Raw genomic sequence first — 17,138 nt, 5'->3', positions numbered from 1 at the left:
GGGGGGGGGGGGTGTAGAGAGAAAGAAAAGTCTTGGAGGCAGGAAAAGCAGACAATGGTGGATGTGCGTGTGGGGTTTGTGCTGATTCTCCTTCCCCAAGGTTATGAGCATCCCCGCGCTCCTCCCCGGCCGTGGCAGGGCAGCTCGGGAGGGGAAGGAGCAGCTCAGCTGCGCGCCTGACAATGTGATTTTCACAGCCACAGCAAAGCCAGGGGCGCCCCGAGCTGCTGGGAGGAAGAGACGGGGGAAAAAGAAGGAACAAAAAGGAAGGGGGGGGGGGAAAAAAAAAAAAAAAAAGAAGCAAAATCCAAGGCACGTTACCTTCAGCAAGGATTTCCACCCAGCATCCCAAGCTGTCGGCAGCCAGGAGCTGTGAGAAACAACAAGGAGAAGAGCAGGAGCCATCGCAGCTGCCCCGGCCCCCTCCCCTCGGCCGCGGCTCGCAGGCAGCGGCTCCCCGGCCCCAGCCCTGCCCCGGCCCCGGCGGCAGCTCCGCGGCCACGGAGGGATTTGCCGGCCACGGCTGCGGCTCGCACACAATTGACTTTTATTTCCTTTCTATCCGAGTGGTCCTGGAGGAAGCGGAGCAGGGCGAAAAGAATGATGTCACGGAATTCTCGCTTGTAAACTTTATTGTAACTTTCTTCCGCCGCTTCCAGGTTTAGACAATAGAACAAAGTGATGAAAGAACAACAAAATATAGCATTAGTTCCCCCAATAAAGTAATTCACGTATACAGTATACATTCTTTTTCACAGTTAACCTAAAGATCACTTTACAACTTGCTTCACTGTGCGCATGCTAACTAAAGGAGAAAACCGCTTTTTTTTTCATGTATTTTTTTTTCTTTTTTCCTTTTTTTTTTTTTTTTTTGAAGAGAAATTTAAAAAATTGGGAAAAAAAAAAAAAAAAGGAAAAAACCCTAACCAAGGAAAAGGCCAGGAGGGAAAGTGAGGAGAGAGAAAGAGAGAGATAACTATAGCATAAATAGGCAGTTTCATGTTGTTGGGATGTTTGTCTCAATAGCTACCTCCAGTACATACAGATAAACCACAACAAAAAAGGGTGGGAAATAATAAACTAAAATTTAAAAAAAAAAAAAAATTTAAAAAGTGCACAAATGTAATATCACGTAACTCCTATAGCGCTGAAAGCTATGTTAACCAACCCACCCCCCACCCCCCGGAAAGAAGAGAGAGACAGAGAGAAAGACAGAGAGAGAGAGAGAGAGAATTTCACAGTCATGTTTTACATAAGCTATTGCGTTACACTACCACTAGTTAATAACTGGCAAAAGGCAGGAGAGAGCTCCCGATCACTTCTGCATTCTGCTCATTGTATCAAAGGATAATCAGGAAAGTGGTGCTTACAGCTATATTGTTTTACAGCAATAAAAGGGTTTTTTTTTTTTCCTTTCTCTTTTCTATGCACTGTTTTTTGTTTGTCCCCCCACCCCTCCCTTACATTAACTGCCATTAACGTGGGGCTCGGGGGCTCTTCCACCCCAGCAGCGCTTGCCTTTCAGTCCTCAAAAATCCTTTTATTTCTTGTCCGCCTTCTGTGCTTCCCCTTCCTCGTCCACCTCCTGGGCTCTTTCCATTTTCTGTTTTTCCAGTTCTTCCTGCTCGCATTTGCTGCTGGGAAACTTGTCTTTGTTGTTCTCCTTTTTCCATTTCATCCTCCTGTTCTGGAACCAGATTTTGACCTGCCTCTCTGTCAATCCCAGGGCATGCGAGACCTCGATCCTCCGTTTGCGGGTCAGGTAGGGATTAAATAGAAATTCCTTCTCCAGTTCCAGCGTCTGGTAGCGGCTGTAGGTTTGCCTCCCCCTCCTGCGTCCAGCGGCTGCTGGGGGATTGCAAAGGTTGGGGTGGGAGAGGGGGAAGAAGAGAAGGAGGTTGAGAGATACATAAACCAGGCTCGGGGAGAGGCACACACAGCTCACACCCGCTCCCACACGCTCCCAAACGCAGCCGCGGGCGGGGGGAGCGAGGAAAAGGCTCGCAGGAGCCAGAGCAGGAAGCGAGGAGGGCGAGGGAAAGGCTCCTGTAGGATATTCTAAAAGGGAAGATGGTTATAAAGGAAAGGGGTGATGGTGGCAGGGGAAGGGAAGGGAAAAGGGGAGGCGGGGGGGGTCCCCCACCAGCCCACCCCGAGCAGCCCAGCTGAAGCTGCACTTGCACACTGATTATCACCCCCAGCACAACAACAGAGCCCGGCTCTATGGGACCACCACGCAAGGAGAAAAAAAAAGCCTCAAAAATTAAAATAAATAAAAGGTTGCAGCCCGGGGAGAGGCGGCAGCACGGCCGAGATCCCAAATCAAACGCCAAACAAAAATGAAGGGGCTTTTTAAGGCTATAAAAGTGCCATAAACTTTAAGGACGCTTCCTTCCACAGAAAGCCCGGCTCGCTCAGCCCCCAGAAGAAAAGGTCTCCTTCAGGGTAATTAAACTATAAAGCAATTTACAAGTGCAAAAGTTTACCCCCATAAAGCAGTAAAATACAGTCACCGGGGAAGAAAAAGGCAGCGAAAGAAAGAAAGCGAGCAAAGAGGGGGCAGAAAGAAAAGCAAAAAAGGGGTGGTGGGGGGGGGGGGGGTGGGGGCTACTTTATGGGGCTCAGGAAATGCCTCCTCGGCGTCCTTTCCATTTCGCCTCACCTTGCGGTCGCATCCAGGGGAAAAGCTGGGTCGGAGAAGGGCTCTGCTCCGAGCTCTCCGCCTCCTCTCCGAGGCCGCTGGCAGCGAGCTTGCAGTCCGTGTACTGCACCAAGTCCGACTCCTGCGCGCTGAAGAGGCTCTGCCTTTGCAAGGGGTCGTAGCCGTAGAAGTTGCCGGGGTCCCCATGGCACGCCACGGCGCAGGGATTCTGTTGGTAAGGGGAGCTGGAGAGTGAGGATGCTCCGTGGTAGAACTCCTGGATTTGGGGCGGGTGCTGGAAGGTGCCCCCCGTGCTGGGTCCGTACACCACGGTGGGTCTGCCCCCGAGATCCTGAGCGAACCCACAGTCATAGTAATTGGGGCGCAGGGAGTCCCCGGTTTTGTATTTGGAGAAGAGTGAGTTGACAAAATAGGAGCTCATTTTAATTTCAATAAGAGTTTGCAGGAGGAAGGCGGAAAAAAAAATTAAAAAAAAAAATTATTAAAAAAAAAAAAAAATACCCCACAACAAACCAGACCACGGGAATCTATTAGCAAAAAAAGAAAGCGCTAAGATGCTAAGCAACGACAGTTTGTGATTTCCAGGAATATAAAAGGAGGATATAATCAAAACTCTAAGCCTGCATGATATTGAATTCTTTCCTCCCCCCCCCCCCCCAAAAAAAAAAAAAAAAAAAAAAAAATCGCCACTTAAAGAGTTCTCGCTTTACATTTCCAAGAAGAGATGCCAGTTCATAAACAGTTTTCAGTGATTTACTTCAGCGCAAATGAGTTGTTTCATATTTTGCAGTGTCTTTTCATGATCATTTGCATCTATTACCAAAACCTCATCCTATTGGCTTCTCCTTACTCCACACGGACTCTGCACCGCATGATTGTGAAAGGAAGAGTGTGAGAGAATAAAGAAGGAAAAGCAAGCGAGGGGGAGCGAGAGAGGGAGACGGAGCGGGAGGGAGAGAGAGAGAGAGAGAGAGAGAGAGGGAGAGGGAGCGAGAGGGGAAGGGAGAAGGAGGTGGGGTGAATATACGGATTAAATATGTTTAACTACCTACATTAATGAGATATCGCTCGCCTCACAACAAATCACGTACCTAGACCACCCAAAAGATTGATTTTTGGGGAGTGTTGGACAATTAAAGAGAAGCGCTCGCAGTCGTTAATTTCAAAATTTTAACGAGGCAGTTTTAGCCTTTTTAAATGTCAGGGTCGCTTTGGAAAACTGTAAAAGAACACGATTTAATTGCTACCAGTTTTAAAAGGTCCTATAAATGTAATTGGTATTTTAATACAAGTTATCAAATCATACAGCTTCTTACCCTAAACATATTTTAAAACAAACGAGGTAGTCATATTTAACATTTTAATGATCAATTTCCTTATTATTGATAAAGGTTTAACTATCGCATGAAGGGAATTGCATTTGTAATAGCCCCAAAAAAGGCTGTAAACTGTTTAACAAACTATAAAACGCCATAAAGCCGGGGATGTTGTTGTTGTTTATACCGCACTACATAAAAGCCGTTAGGATTTTACGAGTCCGCTCCTCCACCGCTATAAACCAGAGGTTTCGATTGGACCCGTCCGCGTTCGCAGCGAGATGTGGAGGTGTCAATATTGAATTAAAATGATTATAGTTTTTCATATATAACATTGACTTTCTGTGGCTCGCCCCGCAGCCCCCTCGCTGCCTCCTCCTCCTCCTCCTCCTCCTCCCGCACCGAGGACTTGCTCGAGATGTGGTCGGGGATGATTGGGAACGAAAAGTATCGAGGTTCTTATCACCTCCAGAGCAGGAAAACCTTCGTGCTCCCAGCCCACCTCGCCCCCAGCCTCCAGAACCTCCCGTTTGTTTATTTATTTATTTATTTATTTATTTCCCCCAGGAAAAAACTGGGGGGAAGCGGGGGATGGGTGGGGGGGGGGGGGGAGAGAGGAGAGAGAGAGGAGAGAGAGAGAGAGAGAGGCGCTTTCTCTTTTATTGGCATTTGGTAACAACGGAGCCAAACTTGCCCCTCAGATGCCAGCGCTGCAATTTTCCACCGCCTAAACACACAGGGGGTAGATTTTGAAATTCATTTATCGCAGTCAGCAAATATTACCGAGACGTTTCTCAGTTAATAACGACTCCGAACCCTCCCAGCCCAACCGCTGCCCCAGCCTGCCGGAGCCCCACGACGCCCCTCCAAAGCCCCTTGCAATTCCAGCTCTATTTTCCAGCCTTTCTTCCTTCAATTCGCTCTTTCCAACCTCAGTTTTCGATCTCCCCCCCCCCCCTTTGCCCAGCGTAGGTTTCTGCTGTTTCCCCATCACCTCCGCCTGAGCGGGGCTGGACACGAGAAAGGTGAATTTTAGGAGGGTTCCACTCGTGCCCGCCTCCGGCTGAGGGACAATTTTCAACCTCCACAGCACGAAAAAGAGGAAAAAAGTTGAGATATTTGGGTTTGTCTGACTTGGTTAAAAAAAAGGAAAAAAGAAGAAAAAAAAAAGGCACTAAAATTATCAGTGGGGATAGGCAGGGAATGAAGAAAGGGAGAGAGGAAGAGAAAGAAAGAAAACAAAGATAGCAACGGAATACAACTTTAAACCCATCCTTAGAGAAATAATTTAAGTAAATACGCTTCCTTTATTTCGTGGAGGGATAATTTCAGCCGAGTCTAAGAGCCTTTTCAAGTAATTATTGCTGTTGGAGTACTTGCAGCGGTATAATTAAGGCTTTTCCCCCCTCTCTAAAAGACAAGTTAACATTTTATTTTTTCTCCACACTTTTATTGTCGATTGAGCAGATTTGGGTTTCATCTCGGAACATAAAAGCCCCGAAAATGGTGCACAGAAGTAAATAGAGCTTTGCAGCCTGGCGTGTGGATGCTGGATGCTGGAATATTCAAGGGGGAAGGGGAAAAAAAAAAATTGGAATCGAGTAAAGTGATTTTAGAAAAGAAGTTTCTTCTCCTGTGTGTATTTACAGCCGCGCCCTCCTCTCCTGAAGTTTGGGAAGGGAAAAAGAGCAGGAATTCCCGTTCCTGCGCCGACCCCGGGAAGTTGTTGTTGGAAGTTAACATTTTTATCAAGTGCAGTAGAATTTTATGGTCGTGATGCGCTGGTAACTCACCAATGCCCCAGAAATCAATGGCTGATCCTAAATCATCGCCCGTACTGTACTCGGCTTCCCGATGAAAGGAAAACGTTTCCATTCCAAGGAAAACCGAGCGGGGCCGGGTGTGAGTGCGTGGGGTGGGTGTCTGAGAGAGATAATTTATAAATACCCAGCGGAGGAAAGATTTATTAGGAATTCATAAAGAAAAGAAAAAATGAAAGAACCTCAAATCCTTTCCTAGGTAAGCCTCGAGTTTGCTCTGCTCTGCCTCTCGCCGAATGCACAGGGGCGAGATTTTTCTTCATTTCCCCCATTTATTTCTGTTTGCGCTCGTATTTCATTTTATGGCGCTGAAACAGAAGTCTCGAGATGCTGAAACTTTGCCTCTTAAAATAATATTTCCCACCCTGTTTGGTGCGTGTGGGTTTGAATTGTTCCACCCTCACCCAAAACGCTGATTTTGGAGCAACGGGAGCGGTTTCTGATGGAACTTCAGAGAAATATTCACTCAGAAAAAAACCCAGTTCATACCAACCTGAAAGAAAACCCATCTTGAAATTATTGCCGCCATTTGTAGCTGAAGAATTACAACATCTGAGTAAATTTTTGCCTCGTAATTCCGAGGAACCAAAGGCCAAGATAAAAGTGAACTCATGCAGTTAAAAGTTGACAATATTGCTGCCGCATTAGTGGTGTATTTACATGTACCCCAAACCGCGGTGGCTTAAGAGCATTTTGGGTTAATTTACTCGTTTGTGGCATTTAAAAATATTTCTAAAGCTGTTAAGTGAAGAATTTAAGCAAAGAGCATCAGCACTGCCAAAAGATGGAGCAGCCATACCAGAAATGAGTGATTTAACTTCTACAAAAAACAAATGCTCTGGTTTTGTTGCATGGTTGGTTGTTTCTGGGTTTTTTTCTTTCCCCGCGGTGGCTGGGATTATAAAACACATAAAATATCGAGCCGGGGAAGCGCAGATCATCCTAACGGCCGAGGGAAAGAGCCGGGGAAAAAAAATATTGTCCCGGTTCTGCGCTTCCCTTTCTCCCCGAAATCTTTGAGCCGCTCTCTCTATTTTTTTCCAGCGCTGCAAACGTAAATCTGCGGGGTCGGGATAATTTAAGATGTCCTCCCACCTCCACCCCGACCAGCAGAAGACAAAACCCGGCGCTTTTTTATTCCCCTTTTAACGAACACTTAGCAGAGATGCGCGCCCCACCTCTCACCGCATCTCTGCCGCTGCGTTGTTGCGTTATTTTTCCCCTTCGCAGCCTCTCATAATTTACCCTCGATAAAAAAAAAAATAGATGTAAGCTATAAAACCGGCAAAATAGCTATAATTAACCCTATATTTTATGCGCGGGGGGGGCCGGTAATGAAATCAAGGTGTTTGCGCGGAGCCCCGCGGGCGAGCGCGGAGGGGGCGCCTCTAACGTGGAGCAACGGCTCCACCTCGCGGCCGCGCGCGGAACTGCAGGGGGAGATTTCTTCTGGGGGCGAAAAAAGGGGAAAAACCATCAAAATAAGAAGTCCCGCTCCTCGCTGGGAGGACAAAAAAGATTAAAAAAAAAAAAAAAAAGAGGCGAAGGAGAAGAAGAGGAAGAAAATGAGAATTAATTTTTTTGCCCCCTCTTTGCCTGGCCGCGCTGGAGTTTTCTCCAACTGCACCATCCAGCGCGGCAATAAAAAAGAGGAGAAGTGGGTTTGCTTTTGAAACCCGCTATTGTTTCAAATTCCGAGACTAAACAATTGGTCATTCTGCTGCCGAGGAGGGAAGGGGGGGAAAGGCCGGGGCTGTAAAGTCATAAAGAGCTTCCCCAGCCCAGACGTCTCGCCAGAACTTCGAGTGTGCGAGCCTTCTGTGCGTGGTGGTGTTGTTGTTGTGTGCAGGGCTGGGCATTCGGGCAGCCTGGAATTGCTTTAAAGGAAAGAGAAAGAAATAAAAATGAAAAAAAAAAGGGGGGGAAAAAAAAGGGGAGAAGGAAACAAACAAACAAACAACAAAAAAAGAACAAAGGGAATCATCCAGAGCGCTGGATTTTCACGGCATCTGCAAGAGAAGAATAAATTAGCAAAAGTCCCTCCCCACCTTTTCTCTTCCCCCCCACCCTTCTTATTTTTTTCTCAACTGCCCCCTCCCTCAGGGAAAAAGAAGAAAAAGAAGAAAAAGAAAAGAAAAAGAGGGGAACTTTGTGGCTGAGGCAGAAACCAGAGCATTTACGCATTGGGCTTCCCCACATTCCCAAGTCGTTGGAGTAATTTAGGAGTTCCTGAAAGTTTTCTTGCACTGTTTCCTTTACAGCCGTTTAGTTCCTTAACCTTCAGAAATTTATACCCTATAAAGTTTTATAGCGGTCATATTCTTTTATTGCAGCACACTGCACTGAATTTTCCTTTTTTTATGACAAGTTACTTCCCTTTCTCTCTCTTCCCTCAGTAAGCTCCAAAAATCTTCCTTCTTCTTTTGTTTTCTTTTCAGAGCTGCCCCAAAGAAAGGATTTTTTTTCTTTTCTTTTTTTTTTTTTTTCTTTTCCCTAAAGAAGTGAAATATTGCCCTTTGGAGTGGCCCTTTATGTTAAAAATTAGTGGGAAAGAGACTCTCGGTTCTGTTTCTCACTACCTGCTTCCTGCGGGGCTGAGCAGGTCTCGGGGTTTGTTTGGCTTTTTTTTGGGTTTTGTTTTTTTGCTTTTTTGTTGTTTTGTTGTTTTTTTTTTTAAATATAGAGGTAAAGCCACTTTCCAGGCACTTGTGTTTCTTCATGAGCCATAAAACGTCAAACGAATTTCGAGAGGGAATCACAGGAACGGCTCCTTGAGCCCTCGGAAAAAGGAACCGCGTGTCAAATCCGAGGTGATGCCAAGCGGGGAGAGCGGGGTGGGGTTTCCCCGCTGTTTGTTTTGGGTTTTTTTTGGTTTTTTCTCTGGCCAAGTTTCCCTTGGGCCAGAGGGGAATAAAGCGAGGAAAGGCAAAGAAAGCAAATCCGCGCTGAGCGTTTTCCCTCAGGCTGAGGGGGGAATAAAGAGATCAAACCTCCAAAAGTAAGAAATAAACACGCAAACAAGCGAGAAACGCAGCCAGAGATCCGCAAACCTCCGATTTCAGAATTAAAAATAATATTCATAACGAAAGATCAGACGCGCAGCAAGTTTGGGTGGGACCCAGCAAACGCTGCTCCAGAGTGGAATTATTTCCACTTCTTCATCACTGATTTTTGTAAACCGAACCCCAAAGTGATGCTCAGAACGAGCGGCTCAAAAAGCAGGAAAGCACAGGGAGGATATTTCTGGAATTTCGGGTGAAGCAGTAGAACACAATGACATCGCAGCTGGTTGTTCTAAAATCGGTTTTTATTCTGGAGCATTAAAACATCTCTGGAAAATACATCCGGGCTGATGCTACAGAAAACAATCTTTCCCAACATTTTTTTTTTCATTTTTTAAGTAAGCATATTTCCTAATAAAATCAGCTAACATCTTAAATTCTATTTTAAAAGAACCTTATATCGTCATCTTAAAAATATCGGCTCTTTACCACAACTCTAAGGAAAGTGAGAAAACCGTTTCTAAATCCTGGTGGCCGCTGGGTTGCAAACATCAAGGAACTCGCGGAAAACGCTCCTGGGAATTAAAATGAGGATTTTGGCAAATCCGTGCTCGGTTCGAGACGTGAGGATTATCCCAGCTCGGAGCAGGTTTGGAATTCACCCATCCTCGAGGAGAATCAAACCAACCTGGGAAAATTTCGCCCAGCTCAAACGTCACTTTCCACCCCCTTTCTTTGACTTAATCACACTTTTAAAATAAATCAGCGCTTCGAGGCACGATCCTGCTGCCACCGACCCCGCAGCTCGAAACGCCTCCAAAACAGCTCTTTTTTTTTTTTCATTTAGTTTTTAAACACAGAGCGAAGTTCGGTGGCGCTGAACTCCCTCCGGCAGCAGAACAGTTAAATTTGGAAGCCCCCAAGGAGCTGCTTCAGGGTGGAAAGTTTTACACGGGAAAGTCTGAGCGTTAAAAAAAGACCCAACCGAAAAACAAAACAACTTTCTGAGGAATGGTCTCAAACGCGTCAGCTCTGGTTTCTTGGCGAGGGGGGAGATAAATTTTTGTTTCAACCCCTCTTAAGAGGATTTGGAGTGGGGGAAATTTCAGTGCAGCTCCTCGGGTCTTATCTCCGGATCGCGGAGGGAGGGGGAAGGAAAAAAAAAAAGCAGGAACACTTTGCAAACAGGCAAATCTGCGAATCTGCCTATCGCTGCTTCCCAGAGCAGCCTCTGCTCCGCAGATAAAAGTGGCCTCGCCAAACCTGGCGCGGAGGACACACGAGTCACTCCTGGAAACAGATTTGCGCTGGTTCCTTCAGATAAACAGCAGAAAAAAAAGGTTTTTCTCTGTTTTTCCCCTCCTCCCTATTCAAACAATCCGCCTTCCCCTCGCCTGGTTCCTCGAAAGCCTCCTGCCAGCTAAATATACAAATTCCGCACACGAAGCAAACGAGAGAGGTTTATTTCGATTTTTTTTTTTTTTCAGCCACTACCAACTGCAGAACTCTTCCCAAAAAAAAAAAAAAAAAGCCACAGCAGAGACAGAAAACGAGCTCCAACACTCACAGAAACACGAGCACGAAACACGGTTTACAACACCCACCACAGAACCGACTGGAACTAAACCCCCCCGAGCCCCCCCTCCCACCCTCATTCCCTCCCTCCTCCCTCCCCAAACCAAAGTTAATCCTTACAGAGATAAAGGGAACCCAAATCCCGCCCGGGCGGGATGGAGGAACCTCCAGCGGAGCTGTCAGAGCAGGAGTCCTGCGGGACACGAGCCCGGCGAGCTCCAGATTTGGGACTTTCCGGGATGAGGATGAGGATGGAGAAGCGCGGGGGGAGCATCCCCCGGTGCCACTCGCGGGTTCCTCCCCGGGGTGGCACCGGGAAAACGCTCCCGGAGCTCGCTGGAGGAGGGGAAAAAAAAAACCCCAAGGCCACCCCGAGCCAAAGCCCGGCGAGATTCAAGAATTAAAAAAGGGTCTCGGCCAACGGGAGGGGGAAGGAATAAAAAGCCGGGCTGGGGTTGGCACTTCATCTCTGCAGCAGCCTCCTGCTCCAGGAAAAGTCAATCCACAATAAATTATAAATACCTAGCGCTAAGAACACACCCGGCCCCTCCCTGATCGCTCCACTAAGGTAGTTTGTTTTTGTTGTTGTTGTTGTTTTTTTTTTTTGTGGTGGTTTTTGTTTTTGTTTTTTTTTTCTTCTTCTTCTTCTTTTTTTTTTTTTTTTTCCCCTTAAACTAGAAAATCCCATTCTTCCTCTTCTCTAAAAAGTTAGGAATAAGTTGGCGGGGGTTCTTCCGCCCCCTTTTTTCTCCTAAATAATTTACAATGCGGCTCGGGGAGTGCCCCACGCACTCCCTCTCTCTCTCTCTCTCTCTCTCGTCTTTTCTCTCCCTCCCAGTGCCTCAGTATAAAACTACCAAAACCAGGAGGTTCTGCCCCAAAAGATCCCGCGAAACTTTTTCAGGTCAAAGTCCCAGTTTCCGCCACTCGAATCAAAATCCCGCATTATAAACCGAGCTAAAAAAGTGAAATAACGGGAGGGGGAAGTGGGGGGGGAAGGGGGCGGGCGGAGGAGAAGGGGGGGGAACCCCCATTTGGGGCTGTCACGGAGCGGCTACCCCGGGATGGAGTTGGCGAATTGCAAATGATTTGTTGGGTGCAATTAAAGGCGAGCCTTACGAATGTGTCTGTCTTGCAGGAGTTTAATTAAATCGTCTGGTTCCTCCTCGGCCACCTCGGCGGGCGAGTGCGAGCGTCTGGGGGGTTGTGGGGTGGTGGTGGTGGGGTGGGGTGGGGGAAAATCTTTGTCCTTGCTTGGAGAAAAGAAAAGACAGCGAGGTTTGGTGGTGGCCAGTTTTGTGGCGGCCGTCTTTGCTTTTCCACGGAAAAAAAAAGGGGGGGGAAAGCTGCTCCAACAGGAGCCTGTGCTCTGTCACACCGCGGGGAGAAGGGGGGAGAAAAAAAGAGGGGAAAAAAGACAAAAAGGGAGCAAGAAAAGAGAAACAAACCCCAGCGCGTGTCCCCAAAAAGGAGCCGCACTTGGGGCTAAGTTGCCTCCAGCGTGGCAAGGCTAAGGAAAGAGATTTAGAAAAGGTTCATTAACAACATCTCGCATGCAAAAGTGGAGATGGGACTCGGGGAAGGGTCTCCCCCTGTTTTTTTGGGGGGGGGTTGGCAGCACCAAGCGGGGGGAAAGGGGGTCTGAGGAGGGGGTGCTGCGGCTTTTCTGCTCTTTCATTCCTTGCCCTGCTCCTTGTTCATTTTCTTCATTTTCATCCGCCGGTTCTGGAACCAGATTTTGACTTGTCTCTCGCTCAGGTTGAGGAGCCGGGCCACCTCGTGCCTACGGTCCCTCGTCAGGTACATATTGAACAAAAACTCCTTCTCCAGTTCCAGGGTCTGGTATTTGGTGTAGGGGCATCGCTTTTTCCTGGAGGAGCGGGCGTGCAGCCAGCTGGCAGCGGGGTTGGCTGGAAGAAAAAGCAGCGAGATCAATACGAGGCGAGCCCTGAGTGTTTCTCAGAAGGTTTTAATCACGCCATCAAATATTAAGATTATTCCTTCGCAGATGCACCCCCCGGCTTGGGGGGAAAAAAAAAAAAACCAAACCCCAAACCAGGAGCTGCGAGGACGCAGGAAAATCACTGGGGGCCTGCGCAGATGGTGGGGGTCCCACCCCGAATTCCAGAGGCATCCAAACCCTCTGGATTGGGGGGGAGGCGGGGATTGGGGAGCAGGAGGGGTTGTGGTGGGTGTTGTCCCTGTGCACCCCCTGTTTTGGGTGAATTTCTGCGGGTTTTGGATGCATTCCTGAGGGGTTTGGGTGCACCCCCGAGTTTTTGGCGTCCCCACGTGCCCTCCCCCTGCCCCATCCCTGCCAGGTGAACGCCCACATCCCCTCCCAGCTTCCCACATCTCCCCATCTGCACATTATATACAAAGAACCCCCCCCCCAAAAAAAAAAAAATCACATTTCTCCCCATTTTTCCCAGGCGCGTTTATAGATTTGCTCCTCCAGACCCATCACGCAGAGAGGGGAGGTCTGGAGGAGCTTTTCCTAAATAAATCCTGCCTATTTTTCTTTTCCTTTTTCCTTTTTTTTTTTTTTTTGGGTGTGCTATGTGGCAAAAACCGCTCTGGCTGCGATAAACATCCTCTGGGAGCTGCCCGGGCTCTGCTGCCGGAGGTCTGGACAGCGTCACCCCGAGCCAGGGACGTTTGCAGGGCTGGAAATGCAGCCAAAAAATAAATAAAAGCCTGCCCGTCACTCTCGCGGGTGGGAGAAGTTGCGTGGGAATCGTGGAAAAAGGATATTTCAGGAATTCTTCGCGGGGTTGGGGGGGGGGGGGAAGGAGGGACACACAAGATTTTGGGAGCAAAACCCACCCCCCCGGCAGACCCCAGAGTGGTGAAAATCGCACCCAAAAGCGAAGTGGGTTTAGGGTAAATAATGGGATGTTCGCTAATCACATGCAAATATTGGGTAACGGGGAGGCGGGCGGGAGGAAAATGAAGGGTTATGGACACACCACGAATTCCTGTTTTATTTCCTTTGCCTCCCCTGAAATTATGGCTGGAGCCATAAACCTTTACACCAATTAAATGGACCATTATAAATATACACACGCGCGCACACACACACACATCGGGACGGCTCCTCCACGCCAAAAAAAAAAAGAAATATATTGAATATTTAAAACTTAAAACAAAAATAAAATAAAATAATAATCCGGTTAATCTTCCTCTGTAAGTACGGCCTCTTACAAATTTGCACGGCTATTTCCTTAATGTAATTGACTTGATCTAATATGCAGAATTAAATATTAAAGAGGAGGAAAGCTGTTAATAATTGATATTGTTAATCCTGTTACCCATCCTTTAATGGCGATGGAGGGCTGTGCTTCATAACGGGTTTGGGGGTTTTTTTTCGGTCATATTTTGGGTCGTTAAAATATATTTTAGATGCCGATGTTGTTTTATCTCTCCACTGCACACAAATCCCAGAGCATGAAAGCGAACGGGGAGAGGTCCTGGCACCTCTTTTTCTCTAAAACCCAGCAGATAATTTAACAGCTCCCAGCGCCACGCGCGGGGCAGGGATTCATTAGGAAGAAATACTCGCAAAAATTGAAAGAGTCGGGGAAATCGGGGGCAGAACTCGCTGCAAACCAGCCCTGGCAGCCTCTCAACGGCAGCCCCAAATTAAACTATTCTTTTAAACAAAGTATGCGCTGCAACCACACGGGAACCACAGCGCGTCCACCCTCGAGCCTTTAAAATCGTTCTTTTCTCGGGCAGGATTTTGCCAATATTCAATTTCAGCGGCACCGAGCAGGGAACGCGGGTGTTTGGTTCTCCGCAGGCATCCACCGCCCGGTTGCAGTTTGTTCTGGATCCCTGCCCAGTACAATAGAACAGGACTTTTCTTTTTGTGTGTGAGTGTCTGCGGGCGAGTTAAAGGAGAGGAAAAAGAGAAAGGAAAAAAAAAAAAGAAGAAAAAGAAAAGCCACCAGAATATCCTGCAAGAGCAGGGGAGGAAATCGCGAGGGGGGAGAGAATATTCGGTGTTTTTAATGGCAAAAGAAGTTCATTCAAAGGGGAAAAAAATGCCCGGGGAGGGACCCCCTGGCCGGGCGCTGCTGCTCTGCCAGGTTGGAAAAGTTCGGCTTTCCCTGGAAAAATATTTCCCGGGAAAGTGAAGCCAAGGCTGTCCCGGTGCCTCCCGCTCCGGGGTCACCTTTCAGCTGGAAACCAGGTGCCAGCCGGCTCGGCACGAGGTGCGGACGCTGCTTCTCCCTCCCTCAAACGCTATAATAATTATTATTATTAATAATAATAATATTAATAGCGTTGTTGAGAGCATTCAATATTTTCCGGGCAATACAATATTATTTTTAGCACGTATTTCAAGCGGAAAAAGGCGACGCAGCCCGCGGAAAAAGCCCACGCTGGAGTTTATCTGTCTCCCCAGTCTGGCTACGTTAGGAATAAAAGCTGATATAAAAGCTGATATAGAAGCTAATTAACTTCCAAGCACCCCCCCTCCCTCCTTCTTCTCCTTCTTCTTTTTTTTTTTTTCTTTTAACTAGGGAAGGAGCGTGACTTTGAAATATTCATACCCGCCGTGGTTGCGTTTAATAAACAAACAATTAACAGCACAAATAAACACGCGAACGCCAGGAGGAAGCGCCAGGAAAGCCCGACAGGAGCCGCGGAAGGAGCGCGGAGCCTCCGCGCCTTCCCCGGGGCGCGGGCACGGCGAAGCCCCCGCCGCTCCTCTCTTCCCCCCACGTGAACTTTTCCCCCTCGATTCCTCCTCTTTTCCCCCCTTTTTCCCTCTTCTCCCTCGCCCTCCAGCCCCGCTCCCTTCCCCGCGACATTTCCGCGCTGTCCGCGGCCCCTCCCGGCCCCTCCGCCCGCAGCCGCGCAGTTTTACTCCCCTTCCCAGCGCGTCTGTGCTGCCGGAGCCGGCGCTCTGCAGGAGCGAGCGGGACTCGCTCCAGCTTTTGTCCGCTCCGGACTCTCTTTAAGGCCGGGGACGACGCCGATTTTGATTTTTAGTTTTGTTTCCCGGCGCAGACAATGCCAGCCCTCTCCCCTCCCCACCTCTCCCCTTAGGTTGGCATCAGCCAGCTGAGACTTTTTTTTTCTTCAAGCCCTGATTTTCAACTTTCCGCAGCATTGTCCCCCCTTTTTATTGCACCTCCTCCAGCTTTTATGCTGTTTACTTCCTCACTTTTATAACTTACTTTGATCTGTCCTGTCTTTGTCTTCGCTTCCTTCACAAACTTTATTGTCCTCGAAGCTGGGCCTTTGATTGGAAACGATCCCTTCCCTTGCAGCAGAAGTTTCTAAATTGTACTCCTGTGTTCCCTGTTTATGGACATCCCCGGGACGGCCCAGCAGCGGCTCTGCCTTAACAGATCCCTGCCCGGGGAGGGTCTCTGCCCTGGGCACGGGCTCCAGCCAGCTCCGGAGGTACCTGCTCTCAGCTGGGACGCTTTGATGTTGAATATAAGGATGGTAGACGGCAGGAAGGGTGCCAGAAGAATGTGGATTCAAAGGAGTCCAGGAGGCGCTGAAAACTGGAGGTTTTGGCTGAAAACTACAGGAGGGGAATTCTAGATGCTCACTGTGGCCAGCTTGCCTGGAACCCGAGTATTGCCCAGACGAAAATTTAGCTGAAGGCGAATCTTCGCTCTCATGACTTATGATAGAGTCGACATAATAATTGCTGAGAGTGCCAGAAATGGACATTCTCAGACATCATACAAAGCACGGTTCAGTGAAGGGAAAAAAAAAAAAAAAAGAAAAAAAAAGAAAAAAGAATATATATATAGAGAGAGAGAGAGAGAGGACAGCTCTAGATTTGTACTCTACCCCCTTCCCCAACTTCCCAGCCAACAAAGTACAGTTGGGCTGCTGTGTTGTGAGCTCCCGGCGAAATGATTGGTCAAACTTTTTTCGTGTGCCTGATAAAGCGTCAGGCTCGGCGTAAATCAATCGCAGCCGAGGGGGCTGCGCTGCGCTGTCATCCGCCCTTGCATTCCATATCAAGGATGGATTGTTTTATGTTTATGCGATGTTGCAAAACGTCAGGAGTGGCGGAAAAAAAAATAAAAAAAAATAAAAAAAAAAAGCAAAGCCATAGAGCTGGGGAAGAATATTCCGATGTCCCCCTTTCCCCCCAGCAAGGTTTGCTGCTGGAATATCGCGGGGAGGGGTCCGAAAGGAGGGATGGGGGGTGGGATTTTTTTTTTTTTGTCTCTGTCGAAGGAAGATGCTGATGTGTTGGCTTTAATAACGATCATGGGGGAATGGAGATAGAAGCCATTCTTTGCCACTCGGGCTCCAGAGAACGATAGGGGGAAACAGGGAATAAGTACAAACCGCCCCCACCCTCCTCCTGGCCGTGATTTCATAGACGTGAGCGTTCCTTATGGTCATACATCGACATGAAACCACGCCAAAATCCACGTTTTTGGGAAGGAAAACAGCGGCCCTGGGTAGCCGGAGTGCTGGGGAGGGCGCTAGAAATAATTAACCATTTGGGATGGGGAGAGGGGATGCTTAACGCGCTAAAATAACGTGGGCAAATATGACATTTTAAATGCCACTGGCGTGGAGGTGTCACCGCGACTTTGACCAGCCAAAGCAGCCCCTGGGTGCATCCAGCGCCTGCCTCGGGCTTGGTGCTGGTGGGTATTTCTAGAAGTATTATTAAAAAATTAAAAATATCCCCGCGGATGGAGAAATGCCCGCGTGTCCCGGGGCTCCGGCGGAGCTGAAATGATTCCCCCCACACCGCTGAAATCAGAAGCCT

The 17,138-nt window shown here is 48.1% G+C and overlaps 3 protein-coding genes across 4 annotated transcripts in view; all 3 read right to left on the bottom strand.

Annotated features, from left to right (window-relative positions):
- The window catches only part of HOXB7 (homeobox B7), a 10,572-nt gene extending 10,086 nt beyond the window's left edge, over window positions 1–486 (bottom strand). The window contains exon 1 of the mRNA XM_042017821.1: window positions 322–486. Coding sequence (XP_041873755.1) covers window positions 322–405 — 84 coding nt within the window. The 5' untranslated portion in view covers window positions 406–486. The remainder of the gene's footprint in view (window positions 1–321) is intronic.
- Window positions 487–889: 403 nt separating this feature from the next.
- HOXB8 (homeobox B8) lies at window positions 890–3,602 on the bottom strand. 2 transcript variants are annotated; one of them, XM_042017749.1, is made up of 2 exons: window positions 2,663–3,602; window positions 890–1,848 (listed from the first exon to the last, which is right to left on the bottom strand). In XM_042017749.1, the coding sequence occupies exons 1-2, from the start codon at window positions 3,081–3,083 to the stop codon at window positions 1,541–1,543; spliced, it is 729 nt and encodes a 242-aa protein (XP_041873683.1). In that variant the 5' UTR covers window positions 3,084–3,602; the 3' UTR covers window positions 890–1,540. The 2 variants fall into 2 exon arrangements, with proteins under 2 accessions (XP_041873683.1, XP_041873691.1); XM_042017757.1 differs by having other exon boundaries at window positions 890–1,845.
- Window positions 3,603–11,501: 7,899 nt separating this feature from the next.
- Window positions 11,502–16,341, bottom strand: HOXB9 (homeobox B9). The gene is made up of 2 exons (XM_042017700.1): window positions 15,565–16,341; window positions 11,502–12,285 (listed from the first exon to the last, which is right to left on the bottom strand). The coding sequence occupies exons 1-2, from the start codon at window positions 16,070–16,072 to the stop codon at window positions 12,050–12,052; spliced, it is 744 nt and encodes a 247-aa protein (XP_041873634.1). The 5' UTR covers window positions 16,073–16,341; the 3' UTR covers window positions 11,502–12,049.
- Between the last annotated feature and the right edge of the window lie 797 nt (window positions 16,342–17,138).

The sequence above is a fragment of the Corvus kubaryi genome, unplaced genomic scaffold (assembly GCF_017639235.1).
Source record: "Corvus kubaryi isolate FWS band 111438036 unplaced genomic scaffold, C.kubaryi_AGA036_p1.0 123, whole genome shotgun sequence".
In the NCBI taxonomy this organism is placed as follows: Eukaryota; Metazoa; Chordata; class Aves; order Passeriformes; family Corvidae; genus Corvus; species Corvus kubaryi.
This window is presented reverse-complemented; position numbering and strand designations above follow the sequence as displayed.